The sequence below is a fragment of the Gopherus evgoodei genome, chromosome 11 (genome assembly GCF_007399415.2).
Source record: "Gopherus evgoodei ecotype Sinaloan lineage chromosome 11, rGopEvg1_v1.p, whole genome shotgun sequence".
In the NCBI taxonomy this organism is placed as follows: Eukaryota; Metazoa; Chordata; order Testudines; family Testudinidae; genus Gopherus; species Gopherus evgoodei.
In genome coordinates, this window is record NC_044332.1 from 42759173 (window position 1) to 42783106 (window position 23934).

At 45.7% G+C, this 23934-nt stretch overlaps 1 protein-coding gene across 1 annotated transcript in view; it reads left to right on the top strand.

Annotated features, from left to right (window-relative positions):
- Positions 1-1856: 1856 nt before the first annotated feature.
- ABCB11 (ATP binding cassette subfamily B member 11) overlaps positions 1857-23934 on the top strand; it is a 59468-nt gene continuing 37390 nt past the window's right edge. The window contains exons 1-7 of the mRNA XM_030580803.1: positions 1857-1928; positions 9996-10170; positions 13321-13434; positions 14343-14453; positions 17500-17625; positions 19037-19240; positions 22273-22443. Coding sequence (XP_030436663.1) covers positions 10045-10170; positions 13321-13434; positions 14343-14453; positions 17500-17625; positions 19037-19240; positions 22273-22443 — 852 coding nt within the window. The 5' untranslated portion in view covers positions 1857-1928; positions 9996-10044. The remainder of the gene's footprint in view (positions 1929-9995; positions 10171-13320; positions 13435-14342; positions 14454-17499; positions 17626-19036; positions 19241-22272; positions 22444-23934) is intronic.

Genomic DNA, 23934 nt, shown 5'->3' on the forward strand with positions numbered 1-23934 from the left:
TCGTCAGTGACTCTCACATTCAGCAAAGCAGCTGGCAATGGGATATGGCCATGCTGCCCAGAGTGCAGGTATACATTGTGGCCACATGCTAGCAGGGGGTTGTGCACGGATAGGACAACCAGGGCCTGTGCAAGGAAGTTTCGCGCCCTAGGCGAAACTTCCATCTTGCGCCCCCCCAGCTCTGCAGCAACTCCTCGCCCTGAAGTGTGCCCGCCGCCCCCGCGGCAGCTCCCCTCCCCCTGGCCCGAGGAGCCCTGCGGTACCTCCCCACCCCAGCTCACCTCTGCTCTGCGTCCTCCCCGAGCACACTGTCCTGCTCTAATTCTCCTCCCAGGCTTGCGGCGCCAAACAGCTGATTGGTGCCGCAAGCCTGGGAGGCGGGAGAAGTGAAGTAGCAACTGCGCAGTGGAACCCCTGGGCTGCCGGTGGCACGCTGACCCAGGCATGGGTGGCAAGTTTGTAGAAATTTTGATGGTGCCCAGAACCTGCCCCCCAAACTCCGCCCCCACTTGCCTAAGGCTCTGGGAGGGGTTTGGAGGGAGAGCTCTGGGGTACAGGCCCTGAGCTGGGGATTAGGGTGCAGGAGGGGTGCAGGCTTTGGGATGGAGTTTGGGTGCAGGCTGGGGGTGGGGGTGTAGGAAAGGGTGAGGGGTGCAGGCTCTGGGAGGGAGTTTGGGGGTGGGAAGGAGTGTGTGGGAAAGGGGAGGTGGTGCACGCTCTGGGAGAGAGTGCATGCTCTGGGAGGGAGTTTGGGGATAGGAGGGAGTGCAGGGGGATGAGGGTTGGGTCTGAGGATGAGGGGTTCATGTTGCAGGGGGGGCTCAGGGTTGGGGAAGAGCATTAGGGTGCAGGAGGATGAGGGTTGGGGCTGAGGATGAGGGGTTCATGATGCCGGGGGGCTGAGGGCTGGGGAAGAGGATTAGGGTGCAGGGGGATGAGGATTGGGGTTGAGGATGAGGGATTCATGATGTGGGGGGGCTCAGGGCTGAGGCAGAGGATTAGGGTGTGGGGGGCTGAGGAGTTTGGGGTGTTGGAGAGACTCGACGAGGGCGGAAGCACAGGTTAAGGGCAGCCTGCCCTGCCAGTAGGAGGTGGGGGGCACTAGGACCCTGGGACAGCAGACAGCAGTTCTGCCGGAAGCCGCTCCACTCCAGCAACAGAAGCAGGCAGGGGAGAGGCGCTGCAGCTGCTTTCTGTGAGGCACGGACGTGGCGGGGCGTGGTGGGGAACGACACGCGGGGGTCGGGGCCGGGGCCCGATCCAGGCAGGGCCGGGGGAGAGACTGAGCTCCAAATATTGCTGGAGCAGGGCCCCCAGCCCTGAATATTGCTGGTGCTCGAGCACCGCAAACATATAGAACCTGCCCCCTACAAACCCTGGGCTGCTGGCTGCCGCGGCGGCGCCCTGACCCAGGGGACACCCTGGGCTGCCGGCTGCGGATGCTGCCGGCAGCTCCGAGTCCCTCTCGATCCCAGCAGCAGCGACCACTCAACCACTTAAAAAAAATTGGGGGGCGCTTTTTGGCGCCCCCAAATCTTGGAGCCCTAGGCAACCGCCTAGTCTGCCTAAATGCTTGCACCGGCCCTGAGGACAACACAGAAGATTCGGAGGAGATGAAGTGTGTAATAGAAATCTGTGGTCTATAAATTCCACTTAGAGTACGCTGGGGAGGCATAAAGTCTGCCTAGTATTGTTGACAATGAGTGCTTGCTGATCATGCTTGATTGGTTAAACACGGTACTGTAGGCACTAAAACTGGAGCAGGATCATATTTTGCCACTAATATTTCTTATGGCTTTTTAGGCTGTGGCAAAACTGACAGGCCTAGAGTTAAAGGCATATGCAAAAGCTGGTGCTGTGGCTGATGAAGTGCTGTCATCAATCAGAACAGTGGCTGCTTTTGGTGGGGAGAGGAAAGAAGTTGAAAGGTTTGTTCAGTCACATTTCTATGAGGTTTCTTATTTCTTTAGATTCAAACAATAGGTTTAAACTAAATAAATAAATAAATAGGTTATCATAAACCCGAAGGCCCTGGCAATTAGCCTGACAACTACAAAATAATGACCTCCCAACAGCATTCAAAAAACATACACGTAGCTAACCCATAAACTCAGCCTGCCAGCAACAGCATGCAGTCATAAACTTTGACACCTTATAACTCAGCCAGCCAGTGAATAACTCCTTTCCACCTGCCCACCACCTCCAGGACCATACTTACAGCCTTCCCCCAAACCCTGGTAAATATGTGGCTTTTTCAGGGTTCCTGGAAAGTCGTCAATGGCAAGCTATTTCAAGCCAAGCAGGGGGGCAAGTTCCAGCCACAGGGCCCTTGCAGAAAATGCCCTTCCAGCAGCCCTGTCTCTTCTATTTCTTTGAATTAACATTCCAAATGGATAGATATTGATGCATACTGGTACTGTTTCATCCACATTGCTCTAAATAGCAAAAGCCACTTTGCCAATACAACAGCCATTATCCCTGTTGTCATTCCCACTTAAAGACAGCTGTTTATAAAATAAGACTATATCTATGTCTTTAAAATGAGCTTTTCAAAAGAGATTTTAGAAATACAGTTACAATATCTCCATAAGATGGAGTAGTGTAGGTGTCTTTCAATGAGAAATGACTTGAAGGAAATGCAGCCTGTTTGAAAGACTGAAAACCCAGTATCTCAATATGTGAAAAAGGCAGCAGATTGATTGAGGTACTGTAAAGTACATTATATGATTGTTTAGAAATTAACAAGTTTTAATTACAACAGTGATCCATAGCAGATATGAGCCATTATTTAAAAAAATCAAGGATGCTCAGCTCAGTGTGCTCCAAAATAAGGGTTCTTCATCGAGTGCTTGCTCATATCCATTCCAATTAGGTGTGCGTGCGCCACGTGCACGTTCGTCGGAGACTTTTTACCCTAGCAACACTCGGTGGGCTGGCAGGTCGCCCCCTGGAGTGGCGCCGGCATGGCGCCTGATATATACCCCTGCTGGCCCGCCCGCTTCTCAGTTCCTTCTTACCGCCCGTGTCGGTTATTGGAACTGTGGAGCACGGCTAGCTGTTCTCCACCTCCCTAGCGATTCACTCCTGTGTAGTATCGTGTATATAGTTCTTTTATCGTAGTTATAGTTGTAGTTAGTGTTAAAATTAGTAATTTGTAGTTCTGTATATAGTTATAGGGGATCGGGAATTCGCCCCGTTTCCTCCCCCCGGTACCGGGGCCCATGCCCGGTTCACTGGGCTTCAAACCTTGTGAGGCCTCTCATCGGCCGATGCCCACAGGAGATCGCACGACTCCTGTCTGAGGTGCCTAGGCGAGTCCCACCTTGCGGACAAGTGCCGGATCTGCAAGGTGTTTAAGCCCCGGACAAAGAAAGAGCGGGACAGTCGCTTAAAGCAGCTCTTGATGGAGGCAGCGCTGACTCCCCCATCGTCGGCACCGACTCCGGCACCAGGACCAAGCGTTTCCTCCACTCCGGACCACCTGGCACCGACAAAGGCTTCGCTTTCCCGCCCGGCACCGGCCCAACACCCCAGCCGGCACCGCTCCCTCTCCCCGAGGAGCAAGAAACACAGGACTCCTGCGGCACCTACAACTGCACCGCAGTCGGAGCGTGCTTCCAAACCGGACCGCCTGGCACCGTCATCTGCCGCGGCACCGAGCACTGTCGCACCGTCGATTCCAGCTCCTCAGGAGCCGTTGAGTCTGGTGCCTCTCAGCTCCCCAGCACGACCTGCGGTTGAGCTCGTCGCACCCTCCACGCCGGAGACCTTCTCCGTGGCACGCAACCTCATCGCTCTAACAGAGCCCGAGCTGCCCCAACCCCCGGCACCGCCGGTGCAGGTTATTCAGTCGATGGGCAAGCCCACCATGGTGCAGCCGCGTTCGCCGGGCGCTACTGAGCACCGTCAGTCCCGCTCCAGATCGAGGGGCTACTCTCAGCATCGTCGAACAAGATCCCGGTGCCGCTCGCAGTCCCGGTACCGTTCCCCGCGGCACCGGTCATACTTGCGGCACCGCTCAACATCCCAGTCGCCGTCGTACTACTCCCGGCTACGGTCCAGATCGCGGCACCGACGCTCCTACCACAGCCGTTCCCGGCACGACAGCACATGGCACCGGTCGACTTCCCAGCACCGAGCTGGTAGCAGGTCCCGGTCCCGATCGAGATACCGCCACGACTCCCGGTACTGCTCACCGGCACCACGCAGAGGCGAAATCTATGGGCGCAGAGGCCTGGCACAGTCATCGTCAGCTCCTCCGTGGCCTTCACGTCACTCGTCCGCCTCTCCACACTCAGACAGCGCCTCCTACGGGGGTTTGGATGCACAGGCCCACCCGTACCATGGACCACCGCAATGGTCCTTTTGGACGCGTTGGGCATACCACCAAGCCCAGGGCGAACCATTGGGCCCAGCACGCTCCACCCATTCGGAGCACCATGCACCAGAGGCCACAGTCAGCCAGCCTCCCCCCTCAGGTATGGAGGAAGACCCTGCGCATCCCCTGGCACAGCAGGATGTCCCAGAGACGGAGGTCCCTCAGGACGAGGCTTCCGTACATGAACCACTCCTCCCTGGGTTATCTTCTTCCTCTTCCCCAGATGAGGCGGTAGTGGGCACATCATCATCGGGGCCCCCGCCGATTGATCTCTGGGCACATCAGGACCTTCTGCGGCGCGTTGCCCAAAATATAAACCTTCCTGTAGAGGAAGTCCCTGTAGTGGAGGACCCGGTGGTCAGCATACTTTCCGCAGAAGCGCCGACCAGGGTGGCCCTCCCCTTCATCAAATCCATCCAGGCGAAGGCGGACACCATATGGCAGTCTCCGGCCTCCATTCCACCCACAGCCCGCGGAGTGGAAAGAAAGTATATGGTGCCATCCAAAGGGTATGAGTACCTCTACGAACACCCCGCCCCCTGCTCGTTGGTGGTACAATCAGTCAACGAGCGGGAACGCCACGGCCAGCAAGCTCCTGCGCCGAAATCCAGAGAAGCCAGGCGCATGGACTTGCTGGGCCACAAGATTTACTCTGCGGGAGGCCTTCAGCTCCGTGTGGCGAACCAGCAGGCCCTCTTGAGCCGATACAGCCACAACACCTGGGCGGCTGTCGGCAAGTTCACTGAACTAATTCCCCAGGACTCACGCCAGGAATTTTCAACTCTCCTGGAAGAGAGGAAGAGGGTCGCCAGGACCACACTGCAAGCGTCCTTAGATGCCGCAGATTCGGCAGCCAGAACGCTGGCATCTGGTGTAGCCATGCGTCGGATATCGTGGCTTCAGGCTTCTGGACTACCGCCCAAGTTGCAGTATACGATCCAAGACCTGCCATTCGACAGATCCCAGGCTACAGATCCCAGGCTACAGAGCCTGAAGGATAACTGGGTTATCATGAGTTCACTGGGAATGCACACACCCCAGACTCAGAGACAGCCATTCCGCCCACACCCTCAACGTCCTTACCCCCCACCTCGACCCAGACAGGACTTTACCCGGAGACGAAGCCGCCCGAACCGCAGACGACAGTCGGGTCCTCAAGGGGGTAACAACTTGGGGTCCGCCAAACCACCGCAGGGACCCAAAGCAAACTTTTGAGGGTGCGCCCGAGAGCAGTATACCAATCCTCTCCCTGGATCCTCTTCATTTTCTCAACCGCTTCCACCCCTTCCGCCGGCGTGGTCCCAAATGACCTCGGATAGTTGGGTCCTGCGCATGGTGGAGTTTGGATACCATCTTCAGTTTATTTCTCCACCCCCCTCCCATCCTCCCTCCTCGTCCCTCTTCAGGGACCCCTCTCATGAGCAACTTATCATCCAGGAGGTTCGCAAGCTCCTATTCATCGGAGCTATAGAGGAGGTGCCGAAGGAGTTAAGGGGCAGGGGTTTTTATTCCCGGTATTTCTTAATCCCCAAGTCAAAAGGGGGCCTTCGACCCATCCTGGACCTGCGAGGACTGAACAAATTCATCAAGAAGTTCAAGTTCCGCATGGTATCCTTAGGAACCATCATTCCTTCCCTGGATCCCGGAGATTGGTACACCGCTCTCGACATGAAGGACGCATACTTCCACATTGCGATTTTTCCTCCGCACAGGAGGTATCTACGCTTTGTGGTAAATCAGGATCACTACCAATTTACTGTCCTCCCCTTTGGTCTCTCCTCGGCCCCTCAGGTATTCACCAAATGTATGGCGGTCGTTGCTGCTTCCCTGCGCTGTCGTTGTATCCACGTCTTCCCTTACCTCGACGACTGGCTTATCCGAGGCACTTCGGAGGCGCAGGTGATCGGCCACGTCACCATCATCAGGGAGCTGTTTGTGAGTCTAGGCTTGACCATCAACCCAGACAAGTCCACTCTGGTGCCTACGCAGAGGATAGAGTTCATCGGGGCAATGCTGGACTCCAGCCTTGCGACAGCCAGTCTACCCCTGCACTGGTTCCAAGCCATAGTTTCCCTAGTCAAAGGGCTACAAGCCTTTTCGACCACGTCAGCTCAAACTTGCCTGGCTCTCCTGGGGAACATGGCTGCATGCACCTTCGTCACGAGGCATGCAAGACTGCGCATGCGCCCGCTGCAGTCCTGGCTCGCATCGGTCTATCGACCAGGCAGGGACGCCATAGACACAATCATAACAATTCCACCGACTATTCTAGGCTCCCTCGACTGGTGGACGAAGTCCTCCCAAGTGTGTGCGGGCCTACCATTTCACACCCCCCAGCCCTCCGTGTCCCTGACAACGGACGCGTCATCGCTAGGCTGGGGTGCACACCTAGGGACCCTGCGCACACAGGGTCTCTGGTCGCCAAAGGAGCTAACGCTCCACATCAATGTGCGTGAGCTGCGGGCAGTCCGATTGGCGTGCCAAACGTTTCAACGCCATTTATACGGCCGTTGTGTTGCGGTGTTCACAGACAACACAACGGCCATGTATTACATCAACAAGCAGGGCGGGACTTGGTCCTCCCCGCTGTGTCAGGAAGCAATACGCCTGTGGGACTTTTGTATAGCCCACTCTATTCATCTAGTGGCCTCCTTTCTCCCGGGAGTGTGGAACACGCTTGCGGATCACCTGAGCAGGTCCTTTCTATCCCACGAATGGTCCATCCGTCCGGACGTCCTTTATTTGGTTTTCCGGAGTTGGGGGTTTCCCCGAATAGACCTGTTCGCCTCCAGATCGAACAGGAAATGCCAGGTGTTCTGCTCTCTACAAGATCGCTCCCCGGGCTCCCTGTCGGACGCGTTCCTGATCCTGTGGACGGGACGTCTTTGTTACGCTTTTCCACCCTTCCCTCTCGTCCACCGAGTCCTGATCAAGATCCGGAGAGACAAAGCCCGCCTCATCCTGATCGCTCCGGCTTGGCCGCGGCAGCCCTGGTACACCATGCTGCTCGACCTGTCCCTGGCGGACCCAATCCCCCTGCCTCCTTGGCCGGATCTGATCACACAGGATTTCGGCAGGATGTGCCATCCGGACCTACAGTCCCTCCATCTGACTGCATGGCTCCTGGCTGGTTAAGCCAGTCGGAGTTGCGCTGTGTTGCTGTGCAGCAGAAAACCTTCCACGCGTTCAACCTACCTCGCGAAATGGAAGCGCTTCTGCTACTGGTGCAACCAGCACCGCCACTCTCCACATTCCGTAGTAGTCCCCACTATTCTGGACTACGTGTGGTCTCTCAAGCAGCAGGGATTGGCGGTCTCCTCTTTACGGGTACATCTCGCGGCTATATCCACCTTCCATCCAGGCAAGGCTGGCAAGTCAGTTTTTTCTCACCCAATGGTGTCAAGATTCCTCAAGGGCTTGGAGTGACTACATCCTCAGGTCAAACGGCCTACCCCTACTTGGGACTTGAACCTTGTCTTAACCAGACTCATGGCGCCCCCCTTCGAACCTTTAGCCACATGCTCGCTGCTGTACCTGTCCTGGAAAGTGGCCTTCCTAGTTGCTATCACCTCGGCTAGACGAGTCTTGGAGCTTCGGGCTCTGACCGTGGACCCTCCATATACTGTATTCCATAAGGACAAGGTGCAGCTGCGACCACACCCGGCGTTCCTCCCTAAGGTCGTCTCCGCCTTTCATGTTAACCAGGACATCTTCCTGCCAGTCTTTTGCCCGAAGATGCATTCCTCCAGACGAGAGCAACAGCTCCATTCTTTAGATGTCCGAAGGGCTCTCACTTTCTACATTGAGAGGACCAAACCCTTCCGCCATTCACCTCAATTGTTCGTGGCAGTGGCTGAATGCATGAGGGGCATGGCAATCTCCTCCCAGTGTATCGCATCCTGGGTGACATCCTGCATTCGGGCATGTTACGACTTGGCCCACGTTCCGACGGGTCCTCTTACCGCCCATTCTACCCGGGCTCAAGCTTCATCTGCCGCGTTTTTGGCCCATGTCCCCATACAGGAAATCTGCCGCGCGGCCACCTGGTCTTCTGTACACACCTTTGCATCACACTATGCACTGGTCCAGCAGGCTAGAGACGATGCCGTTTTCGGTGCAGCGGTTTTACATTCTGCAACGTCTCGCTCCGACCCCACCGCCTATGTAAGGCTTGGGAATCACCTAATTGGAATGGATATGAGCAAGAACTCGAAGAAGAAAAGACGGTTACTCACCTTTGTAACTGTTGTTCTTCGAGATGTGTTGCTCATATCCATTCCACACCTGCCCTCCTTCCCCACTGTCAGAGTAGCCGGCAAGAAGGAACTGAGGAGTGGGCGGGCCAGCAGGGGTATATATCAGGCGCCATACTGGCGCCACTCCAGGGGGCGACCTGCCGGGCCACCGAGTGTTGCTAGGGTAAAAAGTCTCCGACGAACGTGCACACGGCGCGCGCACATCTAATTTGAATGGATATGAACAACACATCTCGAAGAATAACAGTTACAAAGGTGAGTAACCGTCTTTTTTTGCTGAAGACCCAATAGAAACGATTCCATGATTTTTAAAAAATTCTGTATGGGTTGCAAATGATGTAAGGACTGTATCTGAAAACACATACATAGGTTTCTTACATTGCTTGCAAGCCAAAAATAGCTTTATGGTACCTGAGAAAGGGAAAGTGAAATTGATTACAAGCAATTGTGAAACTGACTAATCTAATTTTGTTGACCAAATTGGGAAAAATGAAAATAGTAAATGAAAGGTATAAATACTTAAAAGTAAATTAGATTTTTTTAAAAATCCTTCATGTTAATAATGTGAAGTGTTATTAGTCGCCAAAATTTGCTTTTTGAAAATATCTCTATAAATATACCTTAGCTTATGGAATGTAATGAACAGTCAAAACAAAATTTTATTTAGAAGTTGCCAAGACATTCATGAACAGTTTTTCCCATTATTCACCCAGGTCTAGTAAAGACATTTTTTAAATGTATGATTTTAACCTAACCGATCTCTTTAACAATAACAACAACAGACCACCCTAAACCTTAATAGAACCTTGGCGTCAACTGCTTGTCTTAGTCACTCAGGTGCTGAGCTGCATTTCAAGCATCATTAGACTGCCAAGATGGCAGATTCCTGTTTAATTAACTTGATTATTTATATGTTTTTCAATGATTTACTCTTTGTAATTAGATATAGTGAGTTGTTGGTATTATACTGCAATTCTCTTTTAAACTAATTTAAAATACAGCATGGTTGCAGGTCTGTCACAAATTATCCAAAACTTCTGCGTCAGAACAACACGAATTTTTTTGGGCAGGTAGTTGCAGTAATTCTGATATTTTCCTATACTTATAAATGGACATTTTACAATTTTAATGTCTGAGGTTGCTACTATAGCCATTCAAATCATTAGCATCTTTGCAGTTAATTTCAGTGAGAGCAGCACGGGGCCCTTACTGCAGAGTAGTAAATGCTAAATTTTTTATGGTATCCACTGTATAACTGAAGGAACATCCCTCCATGAAACAATCTCATTTTACTGGTCTTTATTCATCCTAGTTTTCTGTTAAATGCACTTTGTCCACTTTCATTTTTATTCTTTCCTTAGATATGATAAAAACCTAGTGTTTGCACAGCGCTGGGGAATTAGAAAAGGAATGATAATGGGATTCTTCACTGGTTACATCTGGTTCATAATCTTCCTGTGTTATGCATTAGCCTTTTGGTATGGCTCAAAACTTGTCCTTGAAGAAGATGAGTATTCACCTGGGACTCTCTTACAGGTACTGGTTATAATACTTGCTCCTTTCATATCTGATAGTTTTTCAAAAGTATCCCTGAACATGTACATTAGTTATCACCTAGTTTTCAGAGTGGTGACTACTATCTGACCATGCTTTTCTTTTCTGTGCTTTGCTGTCGTATTTAGTTGCCAAATATAAAATGGCAAATCACCCTATTTTTTCCCTGAAGGACCTTCTTCTCCACTACTCCAGGATTCAGCTGCTATTTCTGTCTGTAAAGTTCAAACTCTGGTTCTTGTAGTGGTGTGCTGGAAGCACATTGTGCCAACTTTTATGCAGCTCTGGAAGCTGTTAGGTGAAGTAGAATGGCTGTTCTAGAAACCAGTGGTTTAAATGTCATGGAACCTGAATCCTTAGATATTTTAATTATTCTCTACTGCTGGCAGATGGCCCTCAGATGGAATAACCTGAAATTACACTTGGCACTAACAGGTCAATGCAGTGATAAAGCCCACCAGAGATTTCCTTGACTTGCACCCAATAACTGTAGTTCCACATTTCCAACTGGTAAATGGCAACCAGCGGGGAACTGGCAAACTGTAGCCAGCATTGGAAGGAAATATCTCCAGTGCTGCCTTTCTTTTCTCTGCTTTCTGAGTTGCCAATCATCTTTCTTTCACTTCAAATTTCTCACTTAGCGCTCTAAACATATACGCTCATTCTCCAAATATTCCTTTCTGGGACATTGAGAGGTTGTGCTGAACACCCATCCAATTAATTCAATAAGGGTTAACCAAGCAATGCTTTCCCTTGTTATAATCAAAACCATTGGGCCTGGTTCCCTCTTGCTTACTCTGATTTTACAGCAGTGTAGCTTGGATGAGTTCAGTGGATGAGTTCAGTCTTGATTTATAATAGTGTGAATGAGAGGAGAATCTGCCCCTCTGTATTTTTCATTCTCCCCGGGCAATCGAGTTTACCTAACAAAGGAGGGGGAGAACTGCAATTTCCACAATGCACTGTTCCATCCAGCATGGGCACAACATGGCTGTATCCTGTTTGGTATCTTGATGGTGAAGCCCCTCCTGGCTGGGCTTGGATGTCGGTGGAGAGTGAAGCACCAAAGGGGAGGGAAGAATCCTCTGAATGAAATTTATGCAGCAAAAAACTACTGTAAATAACTTTTGGGGTAGTTTAAAAAAAAGGTGGTTAAAAAAACCAAAAAATCCCCAACCCGCTGCCAGCCTTTCCTTTACACATGCCTGTCTGCTGGTCTCCGAAGGCTAGCTGAGTCCTTGACGGCTTCTTGCAGAATTCCACAGACATCACCAAACTAATGTAAATGGTTACACATAATCCTTTTCACATTTTTTTAATTGTTTCCAAGCTGATCAGTCATAACAGAGCAAAAAGATGGGCCAAAATCAAAGGGCATGTTCATTATTTGCTACATCAAGCTACCATCTGAGTGATAATAGCCAAGAAAGGATGGCGTAAATCAAAATAAGTTCTAAACAAAAGTTTAATTCTAATGAGGGCAATTTGTACTGTAGCAACAGGAAGAAGATGTACCAGATTAATATTACATAGAATATATTACTGCCCAGTTCCTTGAAATAAAAGCAGCAAAGTAATGAAGAACCCTTCCCCCGTCCTTGATCATTAAGAAAGGGATAGATAATGTAACAGAAAATATCATATTGCCTCTATATAAATCCATGGCCCACATATTGAATACTGCATGCAGATGTGGTCACCCCACCTCAAAAAAGATATATTGGAACTTGAAAAGGTTCAGAAAAGGGCAACAAAAATTATTAGGGATAGGGAACGGAGAGATTAATAAGTCTGGGCCTTTTCATCCTGAAAAAGAGACGACTAAGGGGGAATATGATAGAATTCTATAAAATCTTGACTGGTGCGGAGAAAGTAAATAATACATAATACAAGAACTAGGGGTCACCAAATGAAATTAATAGGCAGCAGGTTTAAAGCAAACAAGAGGAAGTATTTCTTCACACAACACACAGTCAACCTGTGGAACTCTTTGCCAGAGGATGTTGTGAAGGCTAGAACTATAACAGGGTTCAAAAAAGAACTAGATAAATTCATGGCGGATAGGTCCATCAATGGCTATTAGCCAGGATGTTCAGGGATGGTGTCCCTAACTTCTGTTTGCTAGAAGCTGGGAATTGGCGACAGGGGTTGGATCACTTGATGATTATTTGTTCTGTTTGTTCCTCTGGGGCACCTGGCATTGGCCACTGTCAGAAGACAGAATTTTGGGCTAGGCGGACCTTTGGTCTGACCCATTATGGCCATTCTTATGATCTCTGTCCTGCAGTGTCCTATTCTTTGAGTTCCCCACCCCTGATTACAATGACCATCACTTTAAGACTTGGGTGCCTACAGTTAGGCACATAAATGTAGATTTATGCACCTTAATAAAAGTGGTTTGATTTTCAGAGAGACTGAGCATTACAGCTCCCAGTGAAGACAAGTTCTGGCAAATGCTTTCAGCATTCTGGCCTCCTCCCCAGCTACCCTGCCAGGTCCTGTTGGGCTCTTGGAGTGCAGTATCTTCAGCCCACTGGTGTTCGCCCTTGCTGGCTGAGCTCTCTAGTGATCCCTTCAGAGGAGGAATGTGGGTATGCTCTAGGAGTGGAGTTGCGGCTTCCACAAATACAGCAGCTATGAAGTGATACAGCATTCTGCCAAAAGGGCCTGTATGCTGGCCCATCCCACATTTGCTCAGTTCAAGCACTGGCAGGTGGAGTATGGATTCTGATGGCATAGGCACTACTGCTGTGGTCGCTTTTATGTGTCGAGGGGAATCCTCTCAGAGGCAGGAACCTGCCTTGTAGCAAGGTTTGCAGGTGTGATACATATATAGCCATTGGTCCCACATTAACAGCAACAGTACTTCAATCAAAGAGTATTTTAAAGCTGCTGCTCGAGCATAATATCAAGTAACGCAATGCATTTAAAACTCCAGATACAGAGGGCACATCACCATGCAGTCCTATATGTTTTCAAGCATTGGAGCATCAACTGTGCTTGCTGGCCCCAAACATGTCCAGAAGGCTAAGTCCTTATCTAGTTACCACCCAGGTTCTGTACCAGGTTGTTTTCTAAGCTCTAAGAAAAAGATTAACATAAAGTCGTTAATGTCTTCCCATGTTTTTTCAGGTTTTCTTTGGAGTCTTAATAGGTGCTTTAAATCTTGGTCAGGCTTCTCCTTGTTTGGAGGCTTTTGCCACTGGCCGCGGGGCTGCAACAAACATCTTTGAGACGATAGATGCAGTAAGTACGGAATTCCTAAGCTCTGTCAGTTTGCTGTGAAAAATAGTTAAATAAGCCCCACGCAGGGTAGGCTTTTATTAGCAGTGTAAATGAGAAAAATAAGGGTAATTAAGAAACAGCTGACTGCACAAGAAAAAGATCCAGCTGCAATTTATAAAGAGGGCATTGAAGCAACATCTTTAAATGTTTTGTTTATGAATATTCAAGTTTTTAACCAAACACTGATATTTCATGCTCAGGTCTCATAAGTGCAGCTAATGATCAGCTATGAATTAAGGCTAAAGGCACAGAAGAAGGTCTTAATATTCATACTGTAGCCAAGCTCCAGGAAATACCAAATCTCCAGCTGATGTAAATGGATGTAGCACCATTGATGTCAATGGGCTATGCAAACTTGCACCAGCTGAGGCTCTGTCTCTCAAAGTCTGTCTGCGTGTTTAGAAGAGAAATGAAGTTTGTGTTTTTAATGGTTGTTATGCTATCTTTATATGTTATTTAACATGATTCTAATAAAAAGTGAACTTACTCATAATTATACCATTGTGTGCTGTGACTTTTCCTTGAATATTTTTACCATGACAAAGTCACAATATTTCTAATGCTTTGCCATGAGAAACACCCAGCCTTTCTAATGGATTATCCCCAGTGACATAACAGACAGAGAGATCTGTGTGGCCCAAGCATAAGTCATTTCTCTTCCCAACTTTCCTCACCAGTGACAACCACATTGTCACTTTAGATTAGAGTCTTATGCTCCTGTAGCAGAGACTGTACTGCTTTGGAGTACAGCCCAGAGCTCTTCAAACTGAAATGTCATTGTTTTGTATGTTGGAAGGAATACTGTATCTACTGCAGCAAAGTCTCGGCTGTTTAACACCAAATAAATAACATGACAAATTCTACTCTAGAAACCTACCATTGACTGCATGTCAGAAGAGGGCTACAAGTTGGATAAAATAAGAGGTGACATTGAATTCCATAATGTAACATTCCATTACCCATCCAGGCCCGAAGTAAAGGTGATTATTCATCATTCCTCTTTTCAATAATTTACTGTAACTAAATAGAATATGCTGTTATGCCAGTAATCTATAAATTCCTATGTTAGAGCTTACTTTCCAAAAGCACAAGTCCTTTGTTTAAAAGTAGGCAATTAACTATTTTGGTGTCAACAGTGTTAAAAGTTGCGTAGTTTTCATTTCCAGCACATCTATGAGAATTCTTTTCTGTAGACTATGAGCTCAAAAAAATTCAGTTGGGTTCATCTGCATACTGCTTCCCTCCCTTAGACCATCACTGACAGGTGTTTATTCATCCTGTTCTTAAAAACGGCCAACGATGGGGATTCCACAACCTCCCTTGGACACTTATTCTAGAGCTAAAATATGCTTATAGTTAGAAAGTTTTTTCTTACAGCTATCCTAAATCTCCCTTGCTGCATATTAAGCCCATTACTTCTTGTCCTATCATCAGTGGACACTGAGAACAATTGATCAGTGTCCTCTTCATAACAGCCCTTAACATATGTGCAGACATACGAACATAAGAATGGCCATACTGGGTCAGACTAAAGGTCCATCTAGCGCAGTGTCCTGTCTTCCAACAGTGGCCAATTGCCAAGTGCCTGTGAGGGAATAAACAGAACAGGTAATCATCAAGTGATCCAGCCCCTGTCGCCCATTCCCAGCTTCAGGCAAACAGAGGCTGGGGACACCATCCCTGCCCATCCTGGCTAATAGCCATTGATGGACCTATCGTCCATGGATTTATCTAGTTCTTTTTTGAACCCTATTATAGTCTTTACCTTCACAACATCCTCTGGCAAAAGCTTGCTATCAGGTTCCCCCTTAGTCTTCTTTTCTCAAGACTAAACATGCCCAGGGTTTTTAACCTTTCCTCAGAGATCAAGTTTTCTAAAACTTTTATAATTTTCATTGCTTTCCTCTGGACTCCGTCCAATTTGGCCACATCTTTAATAAAACGTAGTGCCCAAAACTGGACACAGTACTGCTGCTGAGGCCTCACCAGAACCGAATAGAGCGAGAGAGTTGTGTCCTGTGTCATACATACAACACTCCTGTTAATACATCCCACAATGATATTAGCCTTGTTTGCAACTGCATCACATTGCTGATTTGCATTCGATTTGTGATTTACAAACATAACCCCCAGATCCTTTCTGCAGTACCATTGTTAAGACAGTTATTCTCCATCTTGTAGTTGTGCATTTGATTTTTGTTTCCTAAATGTAGACTTTTTACTTGTCTATATTGAATTTCATCTTGCTGATTTTAGACCAATTCTCCTATTTGTCAAGGTTGTTTTGAATTCTATCCTGTCATTCAAAGTGCTTGCTACCCCTTCCAGCTTGGTGTCATCTGTAAATTTTATAAGCATAGTCTTCACTCCATTATCCAAGTCATTCATGAAAATATTGAATAGTACTGGACCCAGGACTGACCCCTCTGGGACCCTGCTAGATACCTCCCCCACATTGACAGTGAACAATTGATAACCACTCTTCAAGTATGGTCTTTAAACCAGTTTTGCACCCACCTTATGGTATGGAAATCTAAACCACCTTTCCCTAGTTTACTTATGAGAATGTCATGTGTGTCAAAAGCTTTACTAAAAATCAAGCTATATCACGTCCACCACTTCCTCCCATCCACTAGGCCATTCACCCTGTCAAAAAAGGAAATTAGGTAGGTTTGGCATGATTTGTTCTTGACAAATCCATGCTGGCTATTCCTTACAACCATATTGTCCTCTAGGTGCTTACAAATGGATTGTTTAATCATTTGTTCCGCTATCTTTCCAAATATTGAAGTTAGACTTCCTGGTCAATAATTCCACAGGTCCTCTTTATCCCCTTTTGAAAGGTTGCTCTATGTGTGCCTTTCTCCAGAATTCACCCATTGTCCATGAGCGCTCAAAGATAATTGCTAATGGTTCCAGGATTGCTTCACTTAGCTCTTTAAGTACAGAAGTTGAATTTCATCATGCCTTGCTGACTGGATTATATCTAATTTATCTAAATAGTCTTTAACCTGTTCTTTCCCTATTCAGTCTTGCATCCCTCCCTCTTGTTGTTAATATTAATTGTGCTGAGTATCTGTCCATCATTAAGGTTTTTAGTGAAAACTGAAGCAAAATAGGCATTAAACACTTCAGCCTTCTTAAAACCATCAGTTATTAGATCTCTTTCCTTGCTAAGTAGAGGACCTACACTTTCCTTCTTCCTGCTGTCTTGCTCCTAGTGTACTTAAAGAATCTCTTCTTCTTAAGTCCCCTGCTACGTGTAACTCAATTTGTGCCTTAGTCTTTCTGATTTTGTCCCTAGAGGCTTGTGCTGTTCTTTTGTACTTCTCCTTAGCAATTTGTCCATGTTTCCACGTTTTATTGGATTCCTTTTATTTTTCAGAGCTCCTTAATCAATTATACAGTTCTATATATTTATGCAAAAATAGTATAGAAGGTAGTAAAACAAAATGAGAGGAGAGATTTTGTAATTTAATTCTTCCATTGTCCTGGGGAAGTGCAGTGCATTATACTGTAAAGTGCTAGGAAGAGGGAAATGGACACTGGCTGTATGTCCTCTTGCTTCACTGCTGCTGTGAAAAGGTCTGCTTGAAAAGAGTATTATTGGGCAAACAAATATAGCAGCCACTTCTAGACACAGCAGCATATTAAGTATCATATTATTCTTTACAATGTCTTTGGTGCAAACATAACATGTAGATTTTAGCAGGCACTCATAACACATATGCAGCATTTAGCAAAAGGTATTAGAGCTAAATTATCCTCTGGGATGTATCCAACTCCTCTTCATTTCAGTAGGAGTCTGACATAACCAACAAAAATCAGAATTTGTCTGTATATCTTTCATGGAAAATAATGCTCTTAATGAACTCTAATATCAAGCTTTTCAGTTTATTTAAAAATCCTTTGGTTCTCTTTTCCCCTCTTCATTTAAGATGAAAGGAAAACATGATGATTTCCAATCCATCTGTTTGGCTTCAGGAATTTTGTAGTTACAATGGATGGTCTCTCTTGTGCTTTCAGATTTTGGATAATCTTAGCATGGTTATTAAATCAGGGGATACAACCGCTTTTGTTGGACCCAGTGGAGCTGGGAAAAGCACCACAATGCAGCTCATCCAGAGGTTCTATGACCCCTCTGAAGGCATGGTGAGTGTCTGACTCCAGCAGGGTTTCTCTAGCCTGATTCACTTTAAGGGGTATCATCATTTTTACTCAAAGTTGGGAAGCAGGATTCTGGATTTTTTTAAAAACCCATTCAAAGAAACAGTGACTGAGGAAATGAGCAGGATGCTTTGTTTAGTTCTGTTCTGGAGTCTCCTGAATTATATAAACAGGGATATTTATGGGAAAGAAAAGAAGTGTTTAATGAGGACAAAAGTGGTTTCCCTACAAAGTAAGAATTAAATGCTAAGCTTCAATGAGAACTGCACTTATGCATATAAAGGTCATTTTTAGGGTAGGGAATCCAGAAGTGACAAACAGTTTTAAATCCTGAGAAATATAGTCTTGAGCACTTAATCATTATCCTATAATTAAGGCTAAGATTTAGTCACGGATATGTTTAGTAAAAGTCATGGACAGGTCTCAAGAAAAATTCATGGAAGCCGATTATCTGTCTGTGACTTTTACTAAAAATACCCATGACAAAATGGGGAGCTCAGCTGCGGGGTTCCCACACTGCCCTTAGTGGCTGGGCAGCTGAGGGGGGCCACTGGAAGCTCTGGAGACCCCCATCGCCTGTGGGGGCTCGGTGCTCTGAGGTTCCCCCATGCCCGTGACGGCCAGGAGCTCCAGGGTCCCACCGACACCCTGCAGGAAAATAAGGGAGGGAAATATAGAACTGAAAAACAAACAAAAAACTCTAAATTTTCATTTTCCAGTTTCTTAAAAAAAAACAAAAAATAACCCAACATTTTTTTAAAATCCTTTTTTTTGCATACATTTCTATTTTCTAAAATCCGTTTCTCATCCCAAAACCAAATCAGTTGAACTATTTCCACCAGCTCTATTACAAACACTGATTAGTTCTCATAACCAGCCCCTGAGATGTAGGTATAAGAAACTGAGGCAAATGAACTAAAATTTCAGTTTTGGCGGAAATTTACATTCTGAATTAGGATGAAAAGTCAAATGTAAAATTTTGAATGGGAAGCGATTTATCTTTAGATTTTTGTAGATTCATGGATTATAAAGCCAGAAGGGACCACTGTGATCATAAAATCTGGTCATAGGATTTCCCTGCATTAATTCCTATTTGAGCATATTTTTGGAAAAACATCCAATCTTGATTAAAGATTTCTATGATACAGTACAGCAAACATAATTGTGTACTTCACTCCGGGGTGGGAAGCAGTCATCTTCTTGCCGGGTTGAGCCCAGTATTCTCATTATTTCTTTTTATAGTTTTATTTTTGAATCTATAGTCTGTAGTCCAAATAAGGCTGGTTTTGATCTCTCTTGTACCAGAATGACTCTGGAGTAACTCCATTTGAGGCTGTAGAGTTACAGCACTGTGAGCTCAGCTGCTTTCTCGCTTTTAACTGGTGTTCTTCTGTAGGTTACCCTGGATGGCCATGACATTCGCTCCCTTAACATTCAGTGGTTGCGCTCACTGATTGGTATTGTTGAGCAAGAACCAGTCCTGTTTGCCACCACAATTGCAGAGAATATTCGCTATGGCCGTGATGATGCTAGTATGGAAGACATCATCAAAGCAGCCAAGGAAGCCAACGCCTACAACTTTATCATGGATCTGCCACTGGTAAATTTTGTCTGTTAAAACATTTCATTGATGAATAGTGAGAAAATTCCTCTTCCTTTCCCTCTGCAACCAGGACCAGGACTGGAGAATGGCAAACATACTACTATCTTTCAAAAAGGGGAAAAAAGAGGACCCAAGGATTATAGACCAGTCAGCTTAACTTTGATACCTGGAAATATATTGGAACAAATGATTAAACAATCAATTTGTAACCACCTCGAGGATAATAGCAAACGATGTGAAGAACAAATCATGCCAAACCAACCTAATTGCCTTCTTTCACAGTGTTATTGGCATAGTGGATGGAGGGGCAAGCAGTGAATGTGATATATTTTGATTTTTAGTAAGGCTTTTGGCACAGTCCCACATGACATTCTTATAAGCAAACTAGGGAAATGTGGTCTGGATAAAATTACTATAATGTGGGTGCAAAACTGGTTGAAAGATCATACTAAAAAAGTAGTTATGAATGGGTCATTGTCAAACTAGGGAAAGGTATTTAATTGGGTCCTGCAGGGGTCAGTCCTGCATCTGGTGCTATTCAATATTTTCATGAATGACTTGGATAATGGAGTGGAGAGTATGCCTATACAATTTGTGGATGACACCAAGCTGGGAGGGGTTGCAAGCACTTTGGTGGACAGGCTTAGAATTTAAAACAACCTTAACAAATAGGAGAATTGGTCTGAAATCAACTAGATGAAATTCAATATAGATAAGTGCAAAGGAGCAATCGTCTCAAGTTGAAGTGGGGGAGGTCTAGGCTGGGTATTAGGAAACACTATTTCACTAGGAGGGTGGTGAAGCACTGGAATGGGTTTCCTAGGAAGGTGGTGGAATCTCCATCCTTAGAGGTTTTAAGGTCAGGCTTGACAAAGCCCTGGCTGGGATGATTTAGTTGGTGTTGGTCCTGCTTTGAGCAGGGGGTTGGACTGGATGACCTCCTGAGGTCTCTTCAAAACCTAATCTTCTATAATTCTAACTACATTTAAGAATTAAAAATCAAATGCACAAACATAAAATGGAGAATAACTAGTTAGACAATAGTACTGCTGAAAGAATTTGGGGGTTATAATGAATCACAAATTGAATATGAATCAACAATATGATGCAGTTGCAAACCAGGCTAATATCATTGTGGGGTGTATTAACACGAGTGTTGTATGTATGGCATGAGAGTCAACTGTCTCGCTCTATTTGGTTCTGGAAAGGCCTCAGCAGCAGTACTGTGTCCAGTTATGGGCACCACGTTTTATTAAAGATGTGGCCAAATTGGACAGAGTCCAGAGGAAAGCAATGAAAATTGTAAAAGTTTTAGAAAACCTGACCTCAAAGGAGAGGTTAAAAACACTGGGCATGTTTAGTCTTGAGAAAAAGAAGATGAGGAGGGACCTGACAGCAAGTCTGCAAATATGTTAAGGGCTGTTATGAAAAGAACACTGATCAATTGTTCTCCGTGTCCACTGAAGGTAGTACAAGAAGTGATGGGCTTAATCTGCAGCAAGGGAGATTTAGGTTAGATAGTAGTAAAACTTTCTAAGTATAAGGATAGTTAAGCTCTTGAACAGGCTTCCAAGAGAGGTTGTGAAATCCCCATAACTGGAGGTTTGAAAGAACAGATGTGGCAAACACCTGTAAGGGATGGTCTAGGTATAGTTGGTCTTGCCTCATCAGGGAAAACAGGGGCTGGACTAGATGACCTTTTGAGAACCCTTCCAGCCCTACAGTTTTGTGATTCTATGTGCAACCTGTTGGGTACTCAAATGGATGGGGACAAAGCATAGAATGAATGAGAACAATAGAGTTACAGACATTCCTTTGAAGTGACTATATAAAGTGTGCTACATGTATTCGGCCACGTTTGAGAGTAAAGATGAATACACTCCCCAAGAAACATACACAGAACATTCAGTACCAGGGGAAATCTAGACCTATATGGTCATAGTCAATACATCAAAGAGAGGAAAGGCAGATTTTCACACTTCCCAGGTCTGTTTCTGCCCAGGCAAAAAGCTAGTTAGGATTCAGTCCTCCCACTTACCTAAATGTTTTTCTGAATAGTCTATGAAGAAACTTCCCACCCCTGTATATTAATATCATCTGGCATATGGAGGTTCCCTGCCCCCTGAACCCCAACCTCCTATAGCTGTTGTTTTGTTAGGCCCAGTAACCTTTGTGCCCCCAGCTCATATTAATTGTCACTTTAGTCTCTCAGGATATTATTTAAGTATCTGACTGGCCTAAACAGATTCCTGGACAGGGTTAAAATAGTTTCCTTATGGCTAGGATTAAAATACAATTAATTTGCCCAGAGGCATACATTTTATCATCCCAAGATGCTTTCCTAGGTTCCCAGGTGGAGTAGATAGGCCACGTTAGAAGGACTGCAATACACACATAGCTTGCAGCATCCTTGGCAGTAGAGAAAAGGCAGAATTTGGTTATAAGTGAATATATGGAGATTCTACATTGGGGCTATAGGACATAGACAAGGCCATAGCTGGCTCTCTAGCTCCCAAACTAACTCCACACAAGCTGTGCAGTCACCTAAATCCTGACCTGGACTAAACAGTGCCCATGTGCCTGACATTGCTACACTACCGTCATCAGTCATCTAAGGCCACATGAGTCCCTTCCATCTACAGACAAACCCAAACTGCTGGAATGTTAGCTGGTGAGCTGCCCAGTGGAGTGGGAGAAATGGGTAATTTTCATCCATGGTGCAGTTCTTGCTAATTGAATTATACTGGGTCAAAATGAACCTTAGGTTTTATTTAAGTATATAAGTTTTGTTTGGGACTGGCACACATGAGAAGCCCAGTTTGGGAAGAAAAGGTTTGTTAAATATGGAGGCGTCTGCTCTACAGCTCTATGAAGGATCTAGAACCCTAACACACTGTACATGTCTTCCAAAGGTTGTTATTCATTTTGGGCCTGCTTCCATGGAAATCTATGAGAGATTTTTACTATTGACATCAATGGGAACAGAATAGAATTCTTTGTTATTTATTCCATTTTTCTCTTCTACCCAGCAATTTGACACTCTTGTTGGAAAGGGTGGAGGCCAGATGAGTGGAGGTCAGAAACAAAGGATAGCTATTGCTCGAGCCCTTGTCCGAAACCCTAAAATCCTGCTACTAGATATGGCCACGTCAGCACTGGACAATGAAAGTGAAGCTATTGTCCAAGAAGCACTTCATAAGGTTTGCTATGTTATATCAGTAGTCAGTATTAATGGGACAGAAATACATTTTCAAAGCATTGTGTGGAAGATACTTTTGTACTGTTATAAATTATTGTTTGACCTTTTTTTAAGAATCTCAGCAGTGACAAAGAATTGCTGTTCACATTTTCAATCTAGCTAAAATATTAAAAAAAAATATGTAGAGCTGTCAATAAAAAGTTCTAATTCTTTATATTAAAGTTCCAAAGCTGGCATTTGAAATTATACACAAGAAGAATGATTTTATATAAATGAGAGATGTTAGTCATTGTGCACAGTCTATCAATATGAAAGTCCATAATATAGCTTTTCTACACATTTCAGCTGATGACTATTTTGGAATCAAAATGTGAATGAACATTCTTATTTTGAGCTTATATGTAAAAAGCACCTTTTGCTCAGAAATGATCCTCCTTTTTTCTTCAGAAATCAGCTTGATCTTGGGGGTCCATTTATGAATGAAAAATTCATGCAATGTGATAAAATTTGTAGCTAAATGAAATAAACGAAATAACTAAATGAATAACTAAATGAAATAACTCAGATTTTAAGTAGTTTTGCTTTTCACTGTGAATATAGAAACCATTTTACCATGAACAAACTGTGATATATTTTTGTAAACAGAGACCAAAATTTTCAGTTGCTTCAAGTCCAAGGTCTGCTGTGCTGAAGGGGTCACTGAATATCCTCAGTGGTTCATGGCCTATAGAGGTCTCAGGAAACTTCACATACGCTTAGGGATTTCTTCCATGGACCAGATGGCATTTCTTTTCACAAACAACATGGTTGCAATGGATTATCTGAACAGACAAATGTTCTCTGTCCCCTTCGTTAGGTCAGGAAACAATGTGTCTGTGGGAATGGTGCATTCAGAGCAAGGTAAACATGTCTGCAGAGCATCTGTCAAATGCCAAACATACTACTGCCAATAATCTGAGTCAGAAAGGGGTCGATCAGTGTGATCAGTCACCCAGGTCCTCACTGCATATCTGATTTCTGCCAAGTGAGGTTACCTGGCTTTGGACTTGTTTTAACTTGTAGCAAACAGTTGTGTGAGACTTTGGTCCATGACAGGCAAGGACCCATGATGCTATCAGATGCTTCTTTCACACTAGAGGGAAGGCTTCCTCTGTGCCTTTTTCTTCATTTTGTTTCATTCCCTAGGAATTAAGTGCAAGGCCAGGGTGAACTCTGTTGCTCTGATAGGAGCCTGACAAACTTGCTTTTCAGCTGTGCTGGCTCTTTCCAGGGACCAGCCTTGCATTCTTCCCCTGAGCCAAGATCTTTTGCCCCAGCAGGGAGATTGGGTAATGCACCCAAACATCAAGGGCACCTAGGTCAAGATGACACTTCTTCCAGAGAGCAAATACAATGCTGCTAGAGTCCAGAAAGTCTCCACAGGGGAAATAATTATGCTTCCAAGCAGACTCTATTTAAGAAATTCATCCAGAACAAATATTTTAATCCATTC